At 39.3% G+C, this 26,013-nt stretch overlaps 1 protein-coding gene across 3 annotated transcripts; it reads left to right on the top strand.

The window, feature by feature from the left end:
• The first annotated feature begins 1,747 nt into the window (after positions 1 to 1,747).
• On the top strand, positions 1,748 to 25,746 carry DCTN6 (dynactin subunit 6). 3 transcript variants are annotated; one of them, XM_089903701.1, is made up of 9 exons: positions 1,785 to 1,860; positions 2,682 to 2,796; positions 3,876 to 3,992; positions 9,061 to 9,125; positions 18,687 to 18,792; positions 20,720 to 20,808; positions 22,043 to 22,090; positions 23,533 to 23,675; positions 25,277 to 25,746. In XM_089903701.1, the coding sequence occupies exons 3-9, from the start codon at positions 3,922 to 3,924 to the stop codon at positions 25,373 to 25,375; spliced, it is 621 nt and encodes a 206-aa protein (XP_089759827.1). In that variant the 5' UTR covers positions 1,785 to 1,860; positions 2,682 to 2,796; positions 3,876 to 3,921; the 3' UTR covers positions 25,376 to 25,746. The 3 variants fall into 3 exon arrangements, with proteins under 3 accessions (XP_022426847.1, XP_089759826.1, XP_089759827.1); XM_089903700.1 differs by lacking the exon at positions 2,682 to 2,796 and having other exon boundaries at positions 1,760 to 1,860; XM_022571139.3 differs by lacking the exons at positions 2,682 to 2,796; positions 3,876 to 3,992 and having other exon boundaries at positions 1,748 to 1,860.
• Positions 25,747 to 26,013: the final 267 nt, after the last annotated feature.

A 26,013-nucleotide genomic window follows, 5' to 3' on the forward strand; every position in this document is an offset into this window, starting at 1 on the left:
GCTTGGAGACAACAGGATGTTTTAAATTCATCCATATATTTATTCAACATGTTTTCTTTGAGTATCAACTATGTGTCAGGTACTGTGGTCAGTGAGTAAAGAGTAGGGACAAACTCATATGGCCTTACTTTCATGGAACTTAGTCTTTGGGGGACGTGGTAAAAGAAATACAGCTGGTGATGGGTGCTACCCTTATCCCTTGGAGATAGCCAACAGTATAGCAAGAGTGACCTATTTTAAAGAAATTTTTATTTTATATTGGACTATAGTTGATTTACAATGTTTTACTAGTTTCAGGTGTATAGCAAAGTGATTCAGTTTTATATATACATATAAGAGTGACCTATTTCTGACTCAGTGGTCAGAGAGGCTTCTCTGAGAATGAAGGTCAGTTTCTTGTATCAACTGAGCTGGGCTACAGTTCTCAGTTATTCAATCAAACGCCAGTCTAGGTGATGTAGTGAAAGTATTTTGTTGATGTGATTAAATGCCATAACCAGCTGATTTTAAGGAATAGAGATTATCCTAGATAATCTGGGTGGGCTTGATTCAATCAGTTAAAAGGCCTTGGGGCAGAGCTGGAGCTTCCTGAAGAAAGTCCACCTGTAGACAGGGCTTCACTCCATGTGTTGGAGTTCCAGGCTGCCCTGAAGATTTCTCACCTGCCTAGCCAGCCCCACAATCACGCTGACCAATTCCCTGCAATAAATCTCTTAATATATTATCTCCTAGTGGTTCTGCTTCTGTGGTGGAACCCTGGCTGATATGCCCAGTATATGACATCTATCTGAGACTAGAGTCAGAAGCGGGGGGGCGGGGGGGCCCGAGGGCAGGTGGAAGCTGTTGGGGTCTGAGATTCAGCCTGGCTTCCTCGAGAATGAAAGTGTGATTAGAGAAAGAGGAAGAGAACATGAAATTAAAGAAGAGAGAACTGGGCAGGGGCTGGATTTTAAAAGGAATGGGAAGTAAAATAACTGAATTTGGTTTTTAAAGGATGATTTTAGCTACAGGAGAGTGGCTTGGATGGGGGTGTGATTTCAGAGGTCACGGGTGGAAGGGGCAGGCTACAGGGGGAGGTTAGATTAGAGAGGTGGCAGAGTAAATGATGCAAAGTGTAAGAATGAGATGTAGGAGCTGCAGAACTTGCCGGTGAATTATGTATGGAGAGGTGAGGACTGCCAAGGATGACTGTTGAGTTTCTTACTTGAGCAGCTGGGTGAATGGCGGACTCCTTTACTAGACAGAGATCAAATGACCAACTTGGATCCTCTGGAGAGAGGGCAAGGGCGTAAATCAAAAGCTCTGTTCTGGACATTTTAGGTTTCATAAGACCTTGAGGCACCCAAGTGGACAGGTGAAGTAGGCAATCGAATAATCAGCCCAGCAAGGAGGACAGAATTAGAGATATTAACCTGAGACCGACAGCAGGTAGAGGGCACTTAATTTACGGGAATAACGAGCTCACACTGAAAGGGAAAAGGGCCCAGCGTTTAGCAGTAAGATGCTTAAGGAAAGGAGACTGAGAATGAACAGTGGGTATAATGAGGTCACAATGACGTGCGTTGGATCAAACTAAACGGCTGTTTTAAATCCGAGTCCATCGATCCCCGGATTGCTCTAAAACCAGATGGTGGCCATGCACCGCCCCCTGGCACAAACCCGCTTACCCCAGCGAAGTGGAACCTTAAACCAGAGCCGGCCCCGCCCCCGCCCCCGCCCCCGCGAGCAGCCCCAGGCTCCGCCCCTTCCCGATCCTGCCAGCCTCTGCAATCGTTCGTAGAGATCGTCGCTTTGCCCAGGCGGTTGTGTAGATCCAACTGGAGGTCAGGCCCAAACCATGGCGGAAAAGACTCAAAAAAGGTGGGTCGCTGCCTGAGAAAACCCTGTTCTGTCCTCTCCGCAGGGGTGGAACCTGTTCCTGGTCGCCTGTGGTGGGGCCTTAGATGGTGTCTTAGATCCCGGGCGCCCGGCTTAGACGGTTCCTAAGGCCCAGACCTGGGCGTCCGCGGAGGGAGGGGACGACGGAGTAGCGGTAGAGCGGCCCGGGAAGGTATACGGAATGGGGCCGGGTTCTCGGTCCCTCCGCGACCTCTCCGGCTCTCCTCCGCCACGCGCCTGCGCGGAAGCGGTCTCGGGCGGGGCTGCGAGGGGAGGAGGGTGTTGTCCCCCGCCCCGGACACAGAGGACCTGTCCCCTTTCTTGACGCTGCCTTCGGGGCGCCTGTAGCTGCCCTGTGTCCTCGACACACGTGGGAGTGCCGGCCGCTCCCCAATCCCTTCGTGCCTGTCGTGGGCGCTGTGTTTGTGTAGACGGGCTCCAGGGGGGCCGCACCTGGACCAGAACTAGCTGCTTTGTAGACGCGTGGGGACAGGCCCTGGGGTTGCTTCTCCAGTGGTCTTACTGGCTGGACACTCTGGGTGGAAAGGAGCGGCTGGGATGGGGACACGCTTAAGTTAAACTGTTTTCCACAGCAGCAGTGTTGAGCACTCTCTGGTGACTCTCCCTGAAAAAGAAAACCGACAAACCTTGTTTTGGGTGCCATAAATTAACATTTAGGTTTTTCTTCTCTTTAGGCAGGTAATTGTAATCTTTTTCATAAGATAAAGAGGAAAGGAATATTATGCACAGTGTATAGTGGTGTGCAGTGGAGATGAAGGTGGTGTTGATTGTTGTTTTAATAGGTAGGTCTTTGGCTAAGCCTTCTGCCAGCTGCCTGTTTCCCCGTCCGCCCCATCACTCCCAGGTACAGTGAGGTCTACGTGGAGATATTCGGACCACGTTTTAATTGATCTAGCGGTGAGTTTAATTATTCCTGCCTCACAAAGTGTGCTGATTGTAACACACACTGCCTGGAGCCTCTTCCTTCTGCATAAAACTGAAGACAGGGCATTTTTGAGTCTCACCTGTTGTCGCTTGCCCAGGATAAGTTAAACGTTAGATAATACTTTTTTCATAAAAAAAATCATAGCGAGAGGGAGGCTGAGGGAATGGAAAACTGGGTTGGGAAATCATGTCTAAAATGAGATGTTTTATAGAGATTAATTTATTTGTCCAGAGCTTAATAAAATTGCTTTTTTAAACACACAAACCAACTTGAAAAAACATTTACAAATGTTGATACATTCAAGGGCAGCATCATTCAGCTGTCACAGAAAGAATATCCAAAATGACAGGATGTTTCCAGGAAACTTTGAAGCTAACAGAAAAGAGATGACTGGTGTTAGGATAATGATGTCCCGGAAATGAACTTTGCTTCAAGACATTTAAAGTCTCTGGGTTTCAGTTTCCTCATCTAGAAAATGAGAGGTTTGGACCATTTTCTGTTTTCTACTTCATGTTACTGAAGTTTTTTCTTTCTTCTATTCAGTAGAAAGGTTTTATATTTTCTGTGGTTTCAGCAGACAAGTGACACATAGTAACCCAGATGGATCATTTTAAAATTTTATTAACTTGTTCCTTGTAGAAAGTCAGTGCCTGTTAAAATGATGGGAGCAGACATAGCTGTGTCTAATCTCAACAACATTTCTTGAAGATAGACCCAGGGATTATTAGTTTTTGGTTTGATATTCTTTTTACTTAGAGCTTTAAAAATACTTTGTGGTAGGAAGGTTTGTTCACAGAAATTTATGGAAGAAGAATTCTTGCACGTCTTTTTTTAGTTTTTCACATCAGTAAGGAAGTGGTGATATTTAAAAATATTTAAAAATATTATGCATATACCTGGAGCTCCTAGCTGTGCTGTTCCTATATAATAAAAATATTTAAAAATATTTAAAATTTTAAAAAATATTTAAAATTTTTTTAATTTTAAAAAATTTAAAATTTTTTACAAATGCTCATCACATAATCTTTCTGGTTTTTTTCTTTTTTCCTAGAAATCTTCCCTTTGAAGTCCTCTGTCAACTTTGCTCTCTAAGACTGATGCACGGCTGTTATCCTGATGTTTCCCTCTGTCCTTGCACGCTGGAGCCTCTGTTTCTAGAATCTGTCTTGTCTGTTGGTTTACTTTTATTTAGCTAAGTACATCCTTCATTAGCTTCATAATAAAGAGTGCATAGGAGATATTTTTTTTTAGAGTTTGCAAGTCTAAAAATGTCTTTATTTTCCTTCCGTAGTTGTTTGCTAGTTTGGCTGGATAAACAGCTCTAGGTTAAAAGTAGTTTTCACTCAGATTTCTGTAGGCATTGTTTGCTGGTGTTGTAGTATCCAGTATTGCTCTTAAGAAATCTGATGCCATTCCGATTATTTCTTCCCCTCCGTGTGTGACTGTCCCACCCCCCACCCCTGGAAACTTTTGAGGATCTTCTCTATAGTGGTCAAAATGTTTATGATAATGGTACTTGCCCATGGGTGTTTTGCATTCACTGAGTCCTTCCGGAGTGGAGATTGATAGCCTTTGTCCTGGGGAATTTTCTTGTGTTATTCTTTCATAGTTTATTCTCCAATATCTCTCTTTTCTCCTTTCAATATTACTTTTATTGGGATTACTTTTATACTTCATGTATTGGTCCTCTAACCGTCTTGCCTTTTCTCTTTTTTTTTTTTACATTTTGTTCTACTTTCTGGGAGAGCTCTTTTTTTAACCTCCATCCTTCTAGTGAATTTTAAATATTAGTCATGTTTTTTATTTCTAGGACCTGTTTCTTAGACTCTGTTCCTTTTTCATAGGCTTCTGTCTTGATTTATGCAGTAGTGTCTCATTTCTCTCAATTATAAGCGTTGTGTGTTTTTAATGTTTTCTTCTACTATCTGAATTAACTGTGTTTCCTCAAACTACTTTTTCTTCCTGTTTGTTTTGGGTTTTTTCCTTCCTCGTTGGAGGCTTCCTGGATGTATCTGATAATGGCCTTCTGTCCGTTCTGTCCATTGTTAAGCGTGAGAACAGCACAGCTGGGAGCTCCAGGTGTATGCATTAGGCTTGTCCTCTGATGTGTTTCAGGGTAGAGCAAGTCAGGCAGGAAGCTGAGCCTTTCATTGAAGAACTCAGGATGTCTGGTAGTTTCTGTAGAAAAGTATCACCATCTTATCTCCTTGCTGCCTGAAATTCTGTTTGAGGCCAGGAGGGCACATGGGGAAGGGGTGCTGGTGGTCTCACTGTTGCTCTGCCCGTCATTGTCACCTGGCTTTGGCTTGATATCTTAAGTGCAGCGCCTCATGGAGGGGCCAGTCATCACCCGGCTGTGCCCCTGAGGATGGGGACGGGGGCAGACATCTGACTGCTTGGTTGCCTCACTTTTCTCCCCTTCCCTAGTGCCTGGTGCCTCCAAGCTAAGCCTCTCAGTGACTCTCTTCCTGCTGCCTACAGGCTTCTGAAAGTCTTGACATCTTTCATCTGCTGTTACCTCGTCTCCCTTGCTCTTTGGGAATAGTACTTCTTTTATTCCTTTACTGTTGTTTTAGTGGTATTTTGAAAGGAGAGATAAGTTGTCCATGTAGACCAGGGGTGGGCTGACTTTTTCTGTGAAAAGCTAGTATTACCTTGTTTTTATTGTTAAGGAGTACACAGTGTTCCAGTAAGCTGGTGGCAATATTTTATTTCATTACCTCTCCCTTTTTATGGCTATCAAGGTTATTAACAATGAATGTTTCACTGTTCTGAATAATATTATAATGACCAATTTGTACATATATTTTCCTCCTATTGAATTCTTGATGATAGAACTCCAGAAATAGATTTCCCAGATCACACATTATGAATATTTTTATGATTCCTGATGCATATTGGTACAGTAATTTCAAAGAGGTGTCCTGATACTGCCACCAGAAATGTCCTAGTGTCTCAGTTAAATTACAGCTGCATCATCATTGGATAGCTGTCATTAAAGGAAAAACAAAACACCTCATCACCCTGAACAAACTAATATGAGATAAGAAATGGGCCAGAATATAACCATATTGAATATTCCAAGTATTCACATTTATCTCATAACACAGCCTTTCATTTCTTCCCTCCATTGACTTGTGTCATGTTTCTGCTAGTACGATATCAAGCATCCTGGGTGTAATATGACACAGAACAGTTATGAACAGTGGTCTAGAAATATTCTAACCCATGCCATTGTGCATGTGGTGTAATCAGGTTATATTTGTGATAGCAGTTTATTTATTTGGAGACTGAAAGTAATGAGAAGTAATGCTAATGAAAAATAATCATTTTTTCCTTGGTTAAAGAGGATTGTTGCTGAAGCGGTGGGAGAAATGATTTGAAGAACAGAAAAACTGGTCTTAAAGGGAAACTAAGGAGTCTAAAATTCATTAAATGATACTTACAAGTTACATGAAAGTATTTTTAGATAAAGGGGGAGACCCTTTTAGGGATTATGATTTGAGGGGGACTTTTTCAGGAAAGTGGATAAAGTTTCACCCTGATTATGGAAACATATCCAGGACTTCTTTAGTACCTGGCCTTAAGAAAATTTGATCAGCTGTTGATTGATTGATTGGATAGGTAATGCATTTGTGTGATTCAAAATGCAAACAATTTAAAAAATGATATATAATGAAAAAAAATCTTCCATCTACCTTTGTTTCCCTGCTATCTAGCTCCTCTCTCTGAAGGCAGTGAGTATTGATTGTTTCTTACCTGTTCTTCCAGAGATAGTTTGGAAATATCCAAGAAAATACAAATATTAAGCAGTTACACACTAGTACTACTGTACACGTTGCACCAGTTGTAAATGATGCTCAAAAGTCATTTCAGAAAAGCTGAATGTGCTAAACACTTAAGTATTTTATTAGAATGGTAAGGTTGTCTTGTTTAAGTTCATGTTACATATAATGAAAGTTTTCAGTCATCAAGGAGGACAAATTTTAAAAACATGAATCTGTTTCAGAGTAAAACATTTGAAAAAATAAAACTTTGCAATAATATTTTTTAAAATCAAAGAAGTATCCAAAAAAGACATGAAACACAAATGGAAAGTACCATTAAATTTGTTTATAGTATCTACTGTATGTTAAAAATAAGCAAGTAGGGACTTCCCTGGTGGTACAGTGGTTAAGAACCCGCCTGCCAATGCAGGGGACACGGGTTCGAGCCCTGGTCCGGGAAGATCCCACATGCCACAGAGCAACTAAGCCCATATGCCACAACTACTGAGCCTGCGCTCTAGAGCCCGCAAGCCACAACTACTGAGCCCGAGTGCCACAACTACTGAAGCCCGCACGCCTAGAGAGAGCCCATGCTCCGCAACAAGAGAATCCACTGCTATGAGAAGCCTGCACACCGCAGTGAAGAGTAGCCCCCGCTCACAGCAACTAGAGAAAGCCCGCGCTCAGCAGCAAAGACCCAGTGCAGCCAAAGATAGATAAATAATTAATTAAAAATAAATCAATAAATAAGTATTTTCATACATGAATATTTATAGAACTTAATGATATTGATATGAGTGAATCATTGCACTCTAGATTTCTAGTCCTTGCTGGTGGTGATACAAATATTTAAATATAAATATGATATTTACTGAAATGAGAAAACAATTTTTTGAAAAATTTATAAATCAAGGCTGTAACATGCAAGTCAAGAAAACTTCAACTGTTGTATACCAGGTTTTAGTAATTTACTTGAAATGCAAAGTTCATGTCTTAGAAGAAACTTTGATAGGTTTTGTTTATCTTGTAGAGCTAGAACATGGCAAGGATGTCTGGTTTCAACACTCTTCTACTTAATATCATACTGGAAGTCTTAGCCAGGACAATAAGGGAAGAAAAAGAAATAATATGAATACAAATTGGAAAAGAAGAAATAAAACTGTCCCTATCCACAGATAACAAAATTGTTTACATGAAACTGGTTTACATGGAAAATCCCAGAGAATCTATAAAACTACTTGAACTAAGTGGGTTTAGCAAGGTTGCAAGATACAAGGTCAATATACAAAATTATTGTATTCCTATAAACTTGCAATGAACAGCTAGAAATCAAAATTTTGAAAAATCCACACAGATATAAAATAGAAATATCTAAAATGGTATTGTTATTTCATAGAAACTGAGAGCAGATTTAACACCATGAATAATACCATTACTACTAAGAAAAATTATTAATGACTACGAGTTACTTAACGATTATCAGTTTAATGGGGAAGTCATTTGGTACAGTTCTTCATGTCAGCTCATGGCTCAGCTAGGGCAGCATTTAGCTAGATTCAGCTGTGTCCAACAAAAGACCACAGCAGAATATCAAAAACATTAATAAATTATTTGGAAATTATTAATTTTTTGAATAATTTGCACTACAGTTTATCACTTGATCAGCAGTTTTATCATATACATAGAGAATAAATAGGAATATTTATAAATTTTAAATTTCTACATTGATTTCTATATTAATATTACATTGCTGCATTGTTAAATATTTTGAATGAACATTCTTTTTCCTCTTCTTTTTTTTTTTTTTTGGCGGTACACGGGCCTCTCACTGTTGTGGCCTCTCCCGTTGTGGAGCACAGGCTCCAGACGCGCAGGCTCAGCGGCCATGGCTCACGGGCCCAGCCGCTCCGCGGCATGTGGGATCTTCCCGGACCGGGGCACGAACCCGCATCCCCTGCATCGGCAGGCAGACTCTCAACCACTGCGCCACCAGGGAAGCCCTCTTTTTCCTCTTCTTAACCAAAATACTGGCATGTTACTGTCCATCTCTGGCTTTGATTTTGTTGACTTAACGATGTAGCTTGGAGATCATTCCAACTCTTTACATACAGGATTATTCATTCTTTATTATGCTGTATATTAGTTCATAGTATACCATAATTTATTAACAGTTCCCTACTAATGAATACCTAGATTGTTTTGAGCTTTTTGCTATTTAGAAACAATGTGGGTGTTAAAAGAGTCCAAAGCCTCTTTTCCTCTCAAGCATTTTAAGAATGCATGATAAATAATTTTAGCTCAGTAGATGGTGTGCCACCTGAGAAGTTTATAATATATTAAATCTTACAGTTTATTTTTCATTTTTCCCTCAATTTGTTTTAACCTTTTTCTCATTGCAGTGTCAAGATAGCTTCTCTAACAGTATTTTTAAACTTTACGCGTGATGAATGTTACCTTTTTTTCCTACAGTGTGAAGATTGCACCTGGAGCAGTTGTGTGTGTAGAGAGTGAAATCAAGGGTGATGTAACTATAGGTAAGAAAATAGCCCATTAGTGTTGTTTCTCAAGAATTGTGATTTATTTCAGTGCTTTACAATTCATTAGGTATTATTTTCTATGTTTGACTGATGCCCTAATTTTATTGAGAAACAGTGTATTTCTCTAAGTGTTTAATATTTCTAAAAGAATTTAGTGTGATGGAGTCTATATTTAAACTCATGTCTGACAAACTAACAAGGCAATATAATAAAGTCTTTTATTTGAGAGACAGCTATTGTGTACCTACTACGTGCCAGGCACTGTGCTAGCACTAGGGACCCAGCAGTGAACACAGCAGACAAAGGTACTGCCTTCACAGAGCTTACATTCTATTAAGAGTATAAACCACGGAGCCTGACAGACTTGAGGTAGCATCCTCGCTCTTAACCTGCTGAGTTACCTCTGGCATGTCACTTAACCTGTCTCATTTTCCCCATCTGTGTAATTGTGTGTATCAGAATTAGGTTCAACTGCTTGTAGTGGTGGCTTACACACTCAAAGGTTTACTCCCTTACGTAAAAAGCCCAGGGGTAGGCAATTCAGGGCCTGTCAGTTGATTGTCTGGGAACTCCAGCCTTGCAGGCCAGGATGTGATGGCTAGAGCACGAAGAGTGATCTTGGATAAGAAAGGGGAGGAGCGGAGACAAAGGGTGTACCTCCCAGTGCATCAGCTCCCCTTAAATAGTCTTCCTGAGGGCTTCCCTGGTAGCGCAGTGGTTGAGAGTCTGCCTGCCAATGCAGGGGACACGGGTTCGTGCCCTGGTCCAGGAAGATCCCACATGCTGCAGAGAGGCTGGGCCCGTGAGCCATGGCCGCTGAGCCTGCGCGTCCGGACCCTGTGCTCCGCAATGAGAGAGGCCACAACAGTGAGAGGCCCGCATAACGCAAAAAAAAAAAAAAAAAAAAAAAAAATAGTCTTCCTGAAAGTTCCACACGGTCTTTTGCCTTGGTCTCGGTCTCATGGACACACTTAGCTACAGAGAAGGCTGGGAGATGTAGTCTGAACTGGACACGTTGCTGCCCCCTTATTGGGTTCTGTTACAAGGCAAAAGGAAAGAATGGATATTCAGTGGTAGTTAGCAGCTTTTGTCACAGGCAAAATAGGAGTGCCTCCCTCAGAGGCTTTTTTGTTTTGTTTTTTTTTACCTTATAGGTTTTTGAAGGATTAAAAATAAAAGAATATTTGTGGGGCTTCCCTGGTGGCGCAGTGGTTGAGAGTCCGCCTGCCGATGCAGGGGACGCGGGTTCATGCCCCGGTCCAGGAAGATCCCACATGCCGCAGAGCGGCTGGGCCTGTGAGCCATGGCCGCTGAGCCTGTGCGTCCAGAGCCTGTGCTCCGCAACGCGAGAGGCCGCAACAGTGAGAGGCCTCACGTACCGCAAATAAATAAATAAATAAATAAATAAATAAAAGAATATTTGTGAAAGTCATTGCCCAATACCTAACAGATAGTAAGCACTCAATAAACGTTGGCTAATCACACTTTAAAATCAGTGTAGCCTTGTTAGAGGTGAAGTCCAACATTTAAATCAAATGAACAATTTAACATGAGACAACTTGCTTATATGAACATGATTAAATTCCCCCAAATGCACATTTTAGCACATTCTAGTTCTTTTACATGTGTTTTCACTGGACATGGTGCCCTGGTAGCTTTATTAATGTGAGCCCATCTTTACTAGCCACTGTGTGTTGCTGGAGTAGAGCTTTCAGGGAATTAAGTACACTTTCAGAGAGTAGATATGCCTTGTTCCCTTATACTAACAGTATGTGTAAAAGAAAAAAAAATTTTTTTTAATTTTAGTAAGTCTAAGCCTCCAGCCACTTCAGGCATCATGTCTTATAAAACCAGTTAAGATTGTGCCTGTATTGGGGACTTCCCTGGTGGCCCAGTGGTTAAGACTCTGCACTCCCAATGCAGGAGGCCTGGGTTCGATCCCTGGTCAGGGAATTAGACCCCACATGCATGCCACAACTAAGAGTTCGCATGCCACAACTAAGGAGCCGGCAAGCCACAACTAAGGAGCCCATGAACCACAACTAAGGAGCCCGCCTGCCACAACTAAGACCCAGCGTAACCAAATAAATAAATAAAGGAAATACAGCATTAAATTACTAAAAAGATCATGCCAGTATTATGGAACATCATTAGGAATTTGCCAGGTTGGATTTATTTAATTATAATATTTTAAATGGACAGAATTTCAAAGTTTAGATGATGGCTCTTTCTTTCCAGTGCTGTATTAACTCTTTGTTAACTCTTAACACTTGCAAACTTTTTATGAGGAGAAATTATGATGGTCACATGTTTATCAAAATGTTCCTGTGCATTTTGCCTGCTTTTTTTTTTGGCCTCATGTGGGCTCTTAGTTCCCCAGCCAGGGATTGAACCCGAGCCCCCTGCATTGGGAGCATGGAGTCTTAACCACTGGACCGCCAGGGAAGTCCCTCCTCTGCATTTTTATTCTAGTATTTTTATGGTTTTCTTCATGATTCGAGGAATAACATCTAATAGTAGCCCACAAGGTGTTCTGTAATTAGAAGGAAAATAAATTATAATACTTACTTTCCCTCTCATTTCTACTTCTTCCTCACTTTAAACAATAAGTGTTCAGTATCTACTGTATAGTAGATATATAGACGGTATAAATGTCTCTACAGGCATAAATGTACGCACAGGTATACATATATGTTTGTGTGTGTTTGTGTGTGTGTTTCAGATTTGAAATAACAGGTCCTGTCCTTGCAAAGCATCCCTAGAATAGCAGTAAAGGCTTTATCCTGTGAAAAGGAGAGCTGGACCACTACATAGGACTGGGGCCTGGAGGCTTCAGGAATCAGCGCTCGCTTTTCTGTTCCCCCTCTGTCTTTTGTTCCTTTGTGCTTCTCCCCTTTGTTTATCCCTTTTATCCTCCTGCCTTCTGTAAATGTTGAAATTATGTAAAGAAATACAGTATTTAAATCTACTTTCCATGTAAGCTCATTACCATCTGATCATGCACAACTTTGATGGTTAAAATATAAAATGATTGTTCAACACAGATTTTCAGTGACGGATTGTAGCATAAGAAATGGTAATTTTTTAAAAACTAGTGATTTGAAGTTTATCATAGAATGGATCTAAGTTAATATTTGTTGGGTTTATTTTTGACCCAGTTTTTTAGAACAAGAAAATTTGCTCACGTTACAGAAACATCTCAATTTTTGAAATTAAGGAAAGGGGCTTCCCTGGCGGTCCAGTGGTTGGGAGTTTGCCTTCCAGAGCTGGGGACACGGGTTCGATCCCTGGTTGGGGAACTAGGATCCCACAGGCCTCAGGGCAATTAGGCCCACGCGCCGCAACTCTTGAGCCCATGCCCAACCCCAAACTAGAGAGAAGCCCATGTGCTGCAGCTAAGACCTGATGCAGCCCCAAAATATAAATAAATAAATATTTTAAAAGAAAATTAAGGAAAAGATTCAGAAGTGATATAGTTACCCAGTGTTCTGTGTTACACAATTCTTATCTCATTTTCATTGTGCCTGTTTCTTATCTCTAATTTTATATATAAATATCGAAATTTTCCAGTATTGGTGTTTAGTCATTTCTATCATGTTATATTTGGTATAAAATTATCTCTTATCTTTTGATACTATTAATTCATTTTTCTGATGTAATACATCAGATTTTAAAAGCTCCTGGGAGATATAAAGTTAAATCAAAGCTGAGAGTAGAGATAAGTTATCTGATTAAATCTCACTCTCCCTACCATGTTGTGTTTTTTTATTTTTAGTGTTGTGTTTTTTGGGGGGGGGGTGAAATTTTCTTCTTAGGGAAACTTTTATTTTCTTATTTATTTTTAATAATTTTTATTGGAGTATAGTTGATTTACAATGTTGTGTTAGTTTCTGCTGTATAGCAAAGTGACTCAGTTATACATATACATCTATCCACTCTTTTTTAGATTCTTTTCCCATATAGGTCATTACAGAGTACTGAGTAGAGCTCCCTGTGCTATACAGTAGGTCCTTATTAGTTGTCTATTTTATATACAGTGGTATGTATATGTCAGTTCTGATCTCCCAGTTTATCCCTCCCCCTCCCTTTTCCCCCTGGTAGCTGTTTGTTTTCTACATCTGTGATTCTATTTCTGTTTTGTAAGTAAGTTCATTTGTACCATTTTTTTAGATTCCACATATAAGCAATATATGATATTTGTTTTTGTCTGAATTACTTCACTTAGTATGATAATCTCTAGGTCCTTCCCTATTGCTGCAAATGGAATTATCTCATTCTTTCTTATGGCTGAGTAATATTCCATTGTGTGTGTATATATATATATATATGTATATATATACTACATCTTCTTTATCCATTCCTCTGTCAATGGACTATTTTTCAACTTACGGCTGTTTTTGTTTTTGCTTAATTTATCAGAACAACTAATGTAAGTCTTCTGTTACAGTATGAGATTTGAGCACTTAATAAGCTCTGTTTTCTGGCTTAAGTGGCAATGAATTTAAGTGTAGTTTAATTAATAGATTTTTCAGGATGTTTTACATAACTTATCATTCCCTTATCAGTTTTACTCTTACCAAATTATTCCATTCTGAAATGTTTGAGGAGGAAAGTAATTTTTTCCTTTGCTATATTTCAGTTAGTAGAACTTTAAACCTGATCTTCTGTTTTCCTAGAAAATCAGGTATTTGGTTTATCAAAGTAACTAGTCCGAAGCTTTGAAGTATTGTCCTTAACCAGAAACCCTATGGCTGTGGCTCTGCAGGAACCTGACCCTTTCATTAGAGGCAGCTAGGAAACAGACCTTGGGAAAAATAACAGCACTCTCGTTAATTATAATTTGGGTAAATAAGGTTTCATAGTATGAAGCCTGTTTTTAATTAGTTTGCCTTGATTCATGGGCCATGCATTATTTCCTGAAAATTTTTTTTGAAAGCTGAAAAACATTTCAGAAAGGTAGCTCTGAGCACAGTCCTGTAGTCCTGTTACAGGGTGAAGGCAGACTCCTGGGGTTAGGACAGGGCTTGGTGGGACATCGTAATGTGAAGGCAGAACTGAGTACAGTGGCAAAGCTTTGTGATGGAAGCACTTTGTCCCACTTATTCTGTCATTCTTTCCATTAGAGTTTTTAATATAAGCTTCCCTTTTATTGTGGAAATCTTTTTTTAATTGAGGTAACATTGGTTTATAACATTATGTAAGTTTCATATGTACATTATATGGAAATCTTTTTCAATAAAGCAGAACAGTGGCTTTGACTTGAGAAATTCATTGAACATAAAGCAGTTCTTAAAGATACTTCAGCTTACAGGTCAAAGGAATTGTTTTCATTTTCAAAAGAGACCTTGTGGCTTTTGGAGCTATTTATTGACATATGAAAATGTCCACAAAGATTGCTTTCTGTGGCAAAGATAGACAGGAAAAATGCCCTTTACTAAATGAGGGGAATGGAAATTTGATGCAAGGAATGTCTTTCTGGCTGGGTTGCGTCAAGCCCGGCCAACCATTTAGAAAAATAATTCATCAGCCAGTGAGGCAGCTCCGACTCTAGACACACTTATCCAAACAAGGAGATAAGCCAAATAGGGTTTCAGCACATTTGGTAAGAAAATATACAAACTGCCCCGCCAGAAAGAGCGCCAAGAAAGTTCACAGCAGCCTTTTAAAAAAAAACTTTCCATGGTGACAGATTTTTATTGTTAAAGCATTTTAACCTCAAGACCCTTCAGCTTGGTTTGAATTCAGACCCATTCTAGGTAAAAATGCTTCTTGCGTGCAGAAAAGTATGGAGCAGACTGTGCTCACATTCCAGTGTCTTGGACTAGTGCTCAGGTTGCCGGGCTGTCTGGTGACGACCTCCAGTGCTGCGCAGAGACAAAGCCTCACTCACCTAAGTCAGAAAGTTCCTTTAAGGAGTTCACCAAATTTAAGTCTTAGCAGTCACAGGTCCTGTGGTTCATATACACATACTAACCTCTCTAGTCTCTGCCCAAAAAAGACCTACAAGAGGTTAAGGGAAGCTATTCAGTTTATTGTCACCCATGACCTTGTTGTTAACATCACAACTTGAAGTAGATAGTTTTCATGCTTCAAGCCATTTCAGCCCTGAACTCCAAGACTTGTAGTTTGGCGGTGTGGCCACCAGGTGGAGGTGTTGTCCTAAACACAGGTCTCACAGCAGCTGCTCACAGGTCTCATATAATGCTTTATATCCCAAGGCAAGGCCATCAGATTTACAACCAGTTTTCCAGTTACTTACTAACAAACTTATTAATAATGATAAAAACAATAACAATAATAAACACCTGGCTAAAATAGCCCCAGCATTATTTTTAAAAATTGTGTAAGAAGACATGGGATTTGGGATTATTTAATTTTTAAAAATTTGTGCTCATCTCTTTGGGTTTCTTTTGTATAATTAACATGTATTATATTATTTTTGAAAGGGAAAGATGAAAATACCAATTGTTTTCAAAGCTGTACTTTAGAGGAACTTTTAAAGGAGCACAGGTCCCAGTGGTACTTTTGTCTTATTAGCCCTTTCTCAGGTAGCTTCTTGCAAGGCTGCTTGTTGTCAAAAGCTGCAGCCTGAGTACCAGCAGAATATCTAGTGCCTCTGGCTACTTATCTAGCTGTGGCAAAGGATCTGCTTTCTGTCACAGCCATGACGATCTCTTCCTCCTGTCAGATTTTTAATGCTAGCAATGGAAAATTATTCATTTTATTAATTATTAATCTTTTTCCTGGTGAAGAATTTTCCTCCCTGGTTAAAAAGAGGTTTTACCCCAGTACCTGAGTATCAGGGAAGTAAAGCACTCCCTTTTCTTCTGTTTCTCAGACCAGAAGGAGTTATTTTGTTTACTGTGATAAAGTTCTTAGCTCTTAGTGTCGGGTTATGATAAACTTCCCATTTTGAAAAACTATGATCTCCTTTTCAAACATTATTTTATATAATCCACACTTCAGCCCAGTGAGGTAGGTTATCATACTCATCTTTTTATAGATGAGAAAACTGAGGCATTTGAGAGATTAAGTACATAGCCTTTAAGTGATAAAGGCCAGAGCCTGGACTTTCTAGACAAGGGGCGGGGTGCTAGCTGGGGCTTTAATTATAAAGAACCTAAAATAGAAAGATCGTGTCCCTTTATCATGGAATATTTTGACGTAAAATGTAAATCTGGTATTGTGCAAACTACAGATTTAAATTGGTTCACATGGCTGGAAGACCTGTAAGAAATTTCTCATTTCAAAGGAATCCAGTGTTTGTTTCAGAAATGTTTTAGCACCTCTCCCCAAAAGTGTTAACTTCTAAATGCCCCTTATTAAGGGATTGGTTAAATAAATTATGGTATATTCATATGATGTGAAATAATAATCAGCCATTAAAAAGAATAGCCAGCTAGATACTTATATGGAAAAACCACCATGACTTATTAGGTGAAAAAGCAAATTGCAGAATAAGTACTATTCCTTGTTTTTTTGAAAAAGTATGTACTTGTAATTCGTATTTTTTCTCCTTTATTTTTTAACTTTCTAATGAAGTATATTTTATATACAGTGATATTTATAGATTTTAAGTATATAGTAGTACTTAAGTCTGGAATAATACTCCAAATTTTTAAGAATAGTTATCTCTAGGGAATGGGATTAGCAAGAGGAGAGAGGATCTTTCACTTTTGGCTTTGATTGAGGTTTTTCTAATGAGTATGTGTTCCTTTTATAAGTGTGTGTGTGTGTGTGTGTGTGTGTGTTTAGCAAAGGAAAAAGGCACACGTGGTCACAGTCATGGTCGCCTTGAGAAGCTTCCCGGGGATCTCAGTGATCCCGTCTTCTATTCTGAAATCTCCTATCCTGAACAGGAGAATTTGCCAGGGAAATTGTACTTTAGTAGCTGAGAATTTGGGGAGCCAGAGGTGACAGAAATAACAAAGCCACTCTCTGTGCATCCTTTGACTTGGGCCCCACCCTCTTTATCAATCCCAAGCTCTTCATTGTTAGGGAAAAAAATAAGCTGCACCGAGATTCCTTCCAATTCTCTGGGCACCTGGAATGCCTCTATTTTAATACATTTTTGAGCAAGCATGTTAAGTATTCCCAGTTTTTAAGATAACAAGCTCAAAAGGGCAAGTGTAGCACACATTCCTTTCGGTTGCCCTGTCACAAGCAGATAATTACTGAATAAATTAACAAGTTATTAATATACTTTATTAAAACAGTAGAATACTGAATTTCATGGACGGTGCCATCTAGCTGACTCCCCTCCCACTTTCTGTCAGCACTTCTGCCCACCCTCTCTTACTTTCAGAGTCAGTTACTTCCTGTCCGCTTGTTTACAGATAAAAATGGCCTTGGTATGGGTGGGTGGGTGGGCGGGTGTTGGAGAGAACGGCTGCCGCGAGAGATTCTGTGGTTTCATTATCACCCAAATGCTAGGCCTATAGGGAGGAGATGTTACCGGATTTAGGCAGTGCAGTGCCTCCTTCACCCTGACCCGCCAATGGGCTTGATGAGAGCCCTTCCTGCCCCTCGACTTGAGGTTGGAGTCACTGCCTCAGGTCTCCTTTTATCAGAGTCGTAGGACTCCAGTAACCATGCTTGGCTCCTTCCTCTGCCTGCCGTTACCCCTTTCACCTGGTTAAAATCACATCCTAGACCAGTAGGGATGGTGACAGAGTAACAAAGCTAAGGTTAGTCTCCATATTTTCTAACTCTCATCTCGCCCATATTTCCTCTTAATCCCTTAATAAAAGGACTAATTTTGGGCTTCCGTGGTGGCGCAGTGGTTAAGAATCTGCCTGCCAATGAAGGGGACACGGGTTCGAGCCCTGGTCTGGGAAGATCCCACATGCCGCGGAGCAACTAAGCCCGTGTGCCACAACTACTGAGCCTGAGCTCTAGAGCCCACGAGCCACAACTACTGAGCCCGCGTGCCACAACTACTGAAGCCTGTGCGCCTGGAGCCTGTGCTGCACAACAAAAGAAGCCACCGTAATGAGAAGCCCACACACCGCAACAAGGAGTAGTCCCCGCTCGCTGCAACTAGAGAAAGCCCGCATGCAGCAACAAAGACCCAACACAGCCAAAAATAAATTAATTAATTAAAATAAATAAATTAATTAGCTAATTAAAAGGACTAAGTCTGTAATGCACTAGCATAAGAAAGCACCAACATTGTAAGCAAAGAGAGCCTTACCTTTATGAGGGAAAGGAAGGAAAGGAATTAATTTTTATTGCTGGCTACATGTCAGAATACTATGTCTGCAAACATTATTTCATCTAATTCTTAAAACAGCCCTGCAAGACTGTTATTATCACCGCCCCCATTTCACCGGTGAGATAACAGAGGCTTCAGAACAGAGGGTGAGCCAGGGCTGTCCGGCTCCAAAGCGTGTGCTGTCTCCACTCACCTCGGCTTGAGATTTGGCACGAACGGCAGTGATAACATTTGTAACGTGCCTAGTGTGGTGCCTGGCACCTACTTTAGGAAACGTTCCTCCCAACAGCCTCCTTGGAAGCGCAGCCTCCAAAAGTAATTTCTTTTCACCATACTTTTAACAGGACCCAGGACAGTGATCCACCCTAAAGCACGAATCATTGCGGAAGCCGGGCCCATAGTGATCGGCGAAGGTAACCTAATAGAAGAACAGGCGCTCATCATAAATGCGTGAGTGAGACTCTTACAGATGCTCTGAATCAGGTGCCACAGTGTTGCCATTCATTTCAGCCCCATCTCTAGGGACCTTTTACAACTGACATCTGGAAAGCCCACTATTTGAGAACTAGGGAAACACTAAGCATCTTTTTCTTTTTTAAAAAAATTAATTAATTTTTAGCATCTTTATTGGAGTATAATTGCTTTACAATGGTGTGTTAGTTTCTGCTTTATAACAAAGTGAATCAGCTATACATATACATATATCCCCATATCTCCTCCCTCTTGCGTTTCCCTCCCTCCCACCCTCCCTATCTCACCCCTCTAGGTAGTCACAAAGCACCGACCTGATCTCCCTGTGCTATACAGCTGCTTCCCACTAGCTAGCTATTTTACATTTGGTAGTGTATATATGTCCATGCCACTCTCTCACTTCATCCCAGCTTCCCCTTCCCCCTCCCCGTGTCCTCAAGTCCATTCTCTACGTCTGCGTCTTTATTCTTGTCTTGCCCCTAGGTTCTTCAGAACCTTTTTTGTTTTGTTTTTTTTAGATTCCATATATATGTGTTAGCACACGGTATTTGTTTTTCTCTTTCTGACTTACTTCACTCTGTATGGCAGACTATGTCCATCCACCTCACTACAAATAACTCAATTTTGTTTCTTTTTATGGCTGAGTAATACTCCATTGTATACATGTGCCACATCTTCTTCATCCATTCATCTTAAGCATCTTTTTCAACACAAGTAATTAGTAAATGAGGAAAGCAAAGACCAGAGGGGTAAAGAGACTTGTCCAAGGTGAGATAGCTCGTAGGTGGATGACTAGAATCTCCGAGTCTCGGTCTGATAATCTTCCCCTTACGTATGACAGCCTCGTCTGTTCCTGAAGCGAACATTTCCTGAGGACACCCCCAGTGGCCCAGTGCTGTGCTCACTGCCTCAGATAGTCTTTTAGTTGGATGTCTTGGTTCTGGCTGCAATGTTATTACTCATACCCAGACATGTGAACTTAAATCTGATATATATTTTCATATGCTTTGAGAGATAACACTCAGAATTATATTTGAAAAATTGGGGGTTCTGGAGGCAATTTTTAAACTTTATAAAATATTAGAACATGTACATGATCTTAGTGAACTAGACTATAATACCTGTGAAATTTTTATAAGCATTTGTAAAGCTTTCTAGGTAAAATTTTGGCAGGAAATTCAAGCTTATACCTAGTTTATAGCAACAGTGTATGGAATTTTTAATAAAGACCTTGGGAAAATACTTAACTGTGATAAAGAGATTGATTTCTCTTAATGCTTACTTAGGATTTGGGAGTTTCTTACTATATTAGGCAGTTTCTTTTTAAAATATATTTTGGCACTTTTAGTGTAAGTCAATTAACAAGTTATATTCTGCAGTAACTCAGCTGTCAGAGATAAAGCACTGTTTTTAAATGGCTTTTTCCTCTTAGACCACAAACATCTTATGTTCTAAATGTTTCAGCTATCCACCTAACAGCATAAAATGATTATTTTATGTGAATATCTGTTTACATTTCACAATCTTGAATGATTATTAAGAAAGGGAATTTTTCAAGTTAGGCATGATTTTGATTCCATTTCAACAAGCCGAAAGTCCTAGCCAGCATCTTTTCTACCTTGTCCTGGGAAAGGCACACTGGGCTTTGAGTTTAAAAAATAAAGAAAGACTGACCTTCTGTACACACCTATGACTTCTTTACATTTCAGTAGTTCTTTTTCAACTCAGAATAAAGTCTTCTGCAGCATAGAGGATAAATAATTCACTTGGATTAAGAAATTACTTACATCGTTACATATATTAAGCTTGATGGAGGCAAAATTGAGAGAATGAACCCAAATTCCAAAACAGCAGAATTGCTTACTGCACTGTTAACTTGTTGATAATTTGTCTCTTCTTTTTATAGTCATCCTGAAAATATCACTCCTGATGCTGAAGATCCAGAGCCCAAACCTATGATCATTGGCACCAATAATGTGTTTGAAGTTGGCTGTTGTATCCTTTGCCATAATTTAAGATAAATCATTTCCAGCTGTCTTTTGGTACCTAAATCTCCTCTGTAGAAATTATTGTAATTTATCTATCAAATACTTACATTATATATATATAATTATTTTTTAACACATAATATAATCGTATGTAATATATGTTATATATTATGTAGTTTATATTATGTGTATATATAAACATTTATAAACTATGTTTTTAGGACTAGGCTATCCAGCTCTTTGAAAGGACTTATTTACAGTATAATCCCCTCTGTTCCATTGAATAACCCGAGTAAAAGAAGTATGCTGTTTTCAGGTGTGCATGCATGCACACACAAACTCACACTCACCTTTAGGAACCTTGCTCCTGTTGCTACATCTTGTTGGCAGGTACAGTGACTGAGTGGCAGTAGACATGAAATAGAGTAATCTTGGCTTCAGTCCTGGTTTAAGAACCACACTCTGTCCTTTTGATTCCTATATAGTTTTAGGTTGACAGTATGTTGTCTGATACAAGGAAGTGGTGGATGGAGATGAAAATATTTCATTCTTTGCATTTTTCCCCCCAAGTGTCACCAGTGCCTTTGCTGATTTCATACTCTAAAAAGATAGTAAAATCTTTTCAAGATGTCAGCAAAACCTTATTTTATAATAGAAACTACTTGAAGGAGAAAATCTAAAGGTTTAACAATAGCAAAATATTTAAATAAACTGCAAGCATAAAATGGACCACTAGAACCATTAAGCAGTCATTTACAATTATGTTTTTAAAGATTTTTGATGGTATGGGATAAGGTTTGCAAATGGAAGTGAACCACATAAAGTGAGCTACAGACGTTTATACGGTTTGATTTTGTACAGTTTGATTTCCAGTTATATAAAGGGAATTATACATATTTACATAAAGATATATCAAGCCATTAACAGTGCTACCCTTAAGTGATTGGGTGTTAGTTTTCATTTCCTTAAAACAATTGTGAAAATATGTTACTCATAAAATCGGGGTATAAGGTGCTCATTTCTTTAAAAATATAGAAGACATTTATTTATACTTGAGATATTTCTATATAAAGATTAAAACTTTACTTGCACACTGCCCTGGGCAAGGAGTTCTGGCCAGGCCAGCCTGCGTGGCCCCTCCCATGCCTCTGTCTCTGCCCCAGTGCAGGATAAGGACAGAGTGAATTAGTAGGGAAGAAAGATGAACATATTCACAATGGCTACTTAACTCTGGCTTACAGATTCCCAAGCCATGAAAATAGGAGATAATAATGTTATTGAATCAAAAGGTAAGTTATGTTTGGAACTTTATTGTGAAAACTGATTACCTCCTTTCTCTTTGTGGTGTTCCAGAAAACAACCTAAGTACAGACCACGGCAAAGTGGTGTGCTTGGAAGGAAGGCGTGGTTGGAAGTGGGCTAACACAGCCATGAGATGAATTCTTTGCCTTTAAGGAACCTAATCTAGTAATGTGTTTCATACATTAATTTAAAATTCTAGCTATGTACATTTAAATCAGGATTGAGTTAAACCATAAACTTCAGGTGAAAGATTTGAAAAAGATTTCTCCTAAAAACTAGTGTCTGACTTCCCTGGTGGCTCAATGGTTAAGAATTGCCTGCCAGTGCAGGGGACACAGGTTCGAGACCTGGTCCGGGAAGATCCCACATGCCGCTGAGCACCTAAGCCCATGCGCCACAACTACTGAGCCTGTGCTCTAGAGCCCGTGAGCCACAACTACTGAGCCCACATGCCACAACTACTAAAGCATGCGTGCCTAGAGCCCATGCTCCACAACAAGAGAAGCCACTGCAATGAGAAGGCCATGCACCACAGCAAAAAGTAGCCCCTGCTCGCCACAACTAGAGAAAGCCCGCGCGCAGCAACGAAAACCGACCGCAGCCCAACATAAATAAATAAATAAATGATTTTTTAAAACCAAAAAAAACTTCCTTCCTTCCTTTAAACAAAAAAAAAAACAAACTAGAGTCAGTGGTAATTTAGTTGATTAACGTTATTGTAGAATTAAAGAAAAAAAATTAGTTTCTCTAGCAGTTTGCTTTCTTGAATTTCAGGACTGCTTTCCCCTAGCCCATCAGAAACAAATGTAAGCTACTTTATCATAGGTGGGGCAATGCGGGGGCCGTGTAAGTCACCATCACTGCTGGGAAGCAGCTCCAAGAGCTTGTCCAGAAAGAACTGGAGTGATAAGACTTTTTTAGAATAGTGCCTTTCCTTTCTTGGTCTTGACTGGCATGAAAGAAAATGTTTTCTTTAAAAAAAAAAAAAATTAGGCTTTTTGTTAATCTGCTTAATGGTTTTTATTTAATTTGGATTACCAGTTATGATGATGATTCCCACTGTCATTTTCTATTTATTGTGTACTTGCTATGTGTCAAACCTGTGCTTGACACTTTACATTTACTATCTCATTTATTCCTTACAGCAAACTGTGAAGTGGGATGGTCTCCATTTTATAGATGAACTTGCTCAGAGAATTTACAGTGACTTGCCCAAGATTGCACAGATAGCAGCAGAGCTCTGTTTTGAATGCACTTGATACTAGTCTGGTGCCTGCCTCTGCGCTGTACAAACTCTGGACTAAAGTGATTTCTTAATATTTTTTTAAGGGCAGTTTGTATTTTTAGACTTGCATCATCTTAGGAAAAAAAATAGTGTTCTAGTCATTGAATGTCTTACATGGTAGTCCTCTCTGTGTCTTTCCTGCAGCATATGTAGGCAGAAACGTAATATTGACAAGTGGTTGCATCATTGGGGCCTGCTGCAACCTGAACACGTTTGAAGTCATCCCTGAGAACACAGTGATTTATGGCGCAGACTGCCTTCGTCGGGTGCAGACTGAGCGACCACAGGTACTAGAACCTCTCTTTTAAAAAGAGTCTTTTCTAGGGCTGCTAATTTTCCCAAAATACCACATAATTGTTTTAATGGGGCAGCAAGTCAGCTGTTTAAAAAGCAAATAATTAAAATAAAACATGAGAGAAACATTCCTAAAACTATAATTTCTTTGTAATTATTGAGTCCTTAATATCAGAAATATGTCCAAAGATGACAATGACACATTGATTATGGGAAAAGAAAATCCAGTGATGTTATTCCTAATCTTATGTATTTTCACTGGAGGTGCATCACCAAGCCTTACAAACTATATGGATTTGCTCCTAAAAATACCAACCTTCGAGGGTAAGGAATGAACCTACCAAATTTATACTGAATAGCCAACTTGGGTTCAGCTATTAGTTTACTAACACAGATGCCTTGAAAATAAGCACAGCTTGTGAATATGCAGGTATATTTAGATATTTTCCTGTCTTATGAGAAATTGTCCCCTCCTAATAACCAAGAATAATGGGAAGTATGTATTTGGAGTTTCACATTAGAGTAGGAGATAAGTAAGATAGGGCATTTGGGACTTCCTTTGGACAGAAGACATTCTGATTGAAGTTTGGAGCCTCACTGTTTGGCACACTCAGTATATTACCCACCCTCCTTCCCTTTCCCCAAAGAAAGTATTTTTCAAGACATTTAGCGCTTTTGCTTCTTAGCCATATTTTATCAGAAATTAAAATTCCAGTTCTTTCTGGGTTATTGTAATTCTGTAATGTTTGGCCTTTATTATTATTACTATTATTATAAGCAAGTATTACCTCTATAGACCAAAAAGGAAATAAGAACAAATCCAGTATTTTTTCACTATCTTTCTGCATAACAGCAAAACAATTGAAGAGGGAGAAATGAAGCTGGAGTTGGGTTAAGGGAGATTAGAATTATGTGAGCAAGAATATCTGAAGTTTAATACATAATGGTGTGTATGAAACTCTGTTTTCCATTATCTTGCTGATCGTAAGGATCGTGTAAAGGTCCTTATTACAGAGGATTCACCCAGACTTTTGGAAAGAAAGTTCTTAGGGCAAGGGCCTAAAAGTCCATAATTTTCACAAGTACTCCCAGTGAGATTTACAGTGAGGGAAGTTTGAGCAAAGCTGGTATATGAAGAGTCAAGATCAGGTGAGTGTCACAGCTGTGTGCTCTGTAGGTCGTGTAGAAAGCAGTGTCCTTGGGGTATTTTACTTGTGTTGTCTACTATACTTGGAACTTTCTCAGTTCTTAGAGGCCAAGGTGAAATCTACGAAAGCAAGGTTGAAAACTGATTAACATATATTTTTATATGTAAAATGTTTTGGCTTTTTCTTATTACCAAACTTAACGTATGTTCATTGTAAATTGAAAAAACAGAAGCAAAAATAAGTCAGTGAATGGGATCCGCTGCAGGGGCACAGGTTCGATCCCTGGATCCCTGGTCAGGGAACTACGATCCTGCATGCTGCACGGCAGAGCCAAAAAAAAAAAAGTCAGTGAAAATCACCTGTAATCCCATGACATGGTGATAATCATCTCTACCTGATACTCTTTGCTTTCTGCTGGTCAGTTCTTAATTTTCTTATCTTTTTAGCCCCAGACACTACAGCTGGATTTCCTGATGAAAATCTTGCCAAACTACCATCACCTAAAGAAGACTATGAAAGGAAGCTCAACTCCAGTTAAGAACTAAGAACAATATATGACATCAAGATAACATTTGTCTTTGACCACTGTCTTTTGAAAGAGCCACAGTGTTTATGCACTCTTAGCAGTCTGCAGAATAATATGTGTTGACTTTATCTTGTAAAATTGAGTTAGAGAGGAAAGAAATGGGTTTTCATTGTAACTGTCCTCTATAATTTATATAAAATGTATTATTTTCTGATATCCTTGTCCCATTTCTGATAATTTACAGATTTCTTATTTTGTGTTGTTTTGTTATGTAAAATGTTGGCCATGAATTTTAGTTATATAAAAGACTACCCATGATAAGAAAGAACATATTGTTATGTATTTATATTCTAGCATTTACTAAACTAAATAAAAATGTTGATGACAGGACTTTCAGTGAATATACTTTAATCAATTTTTCTACTTGCATCAACTCTCCCAAAATAGCTCTTTTAATTTTTATTGTGTACTCGCTATATATTAAAGCTAATGTGGATTTGTAGCTGTTTAAAATTTCAGTGAAATTTCATCAGCTATTGAATTAATTTAGACTTCATTTTGTTTCCAAGAAAAAGACTTGGGTTTTTTTTCAGTAAAACAAAAGTAATCAGGGAAAGATGTATTCAGTAGAATACAAAATCAAAAAGAATGGTGTCT

Source organism: Delphinapterus leucas, chromosome 21 (assembly GCF_059928025.1).
Source record: "Delphinapterus leucas isolate spDelLeu-1000000601 "Yukka" chromosome 21, BTC_Dleu_Yukka2, whole genome shotgun sequence".
In the NCBI taxonomy this organism is placed as follows: Eukaryota; Metazoa; Chordata; class Mammalia; order Artiodactyla; family Monodontidae; genus Delphinapterus; species Delphinapterus leucas.

Excerpts from the sequence above, each read along its gene's own strand:
- DCTN6 (XM_089903700.1), top strand. The coding sequence starts at position 1,838 with ATGGCGGAAAAGACTCAAAAAAG. Across the intron at positions 3,993-9,060 it reads CTGTTTCTAGAATCTGTCTT|TGTGAAGATTGCACCTGGAG; the intron begins GTCTGTTGGTTT and ends TTTTTCCTACAG. Across the intron at positions 23,676-25,276 it reads TGCAGACTGAGCGACCACAG|CCCCAGACACTACAGCTGGA; the intron begins GTACTAGAACCT and ends TTATCTTTTTAG.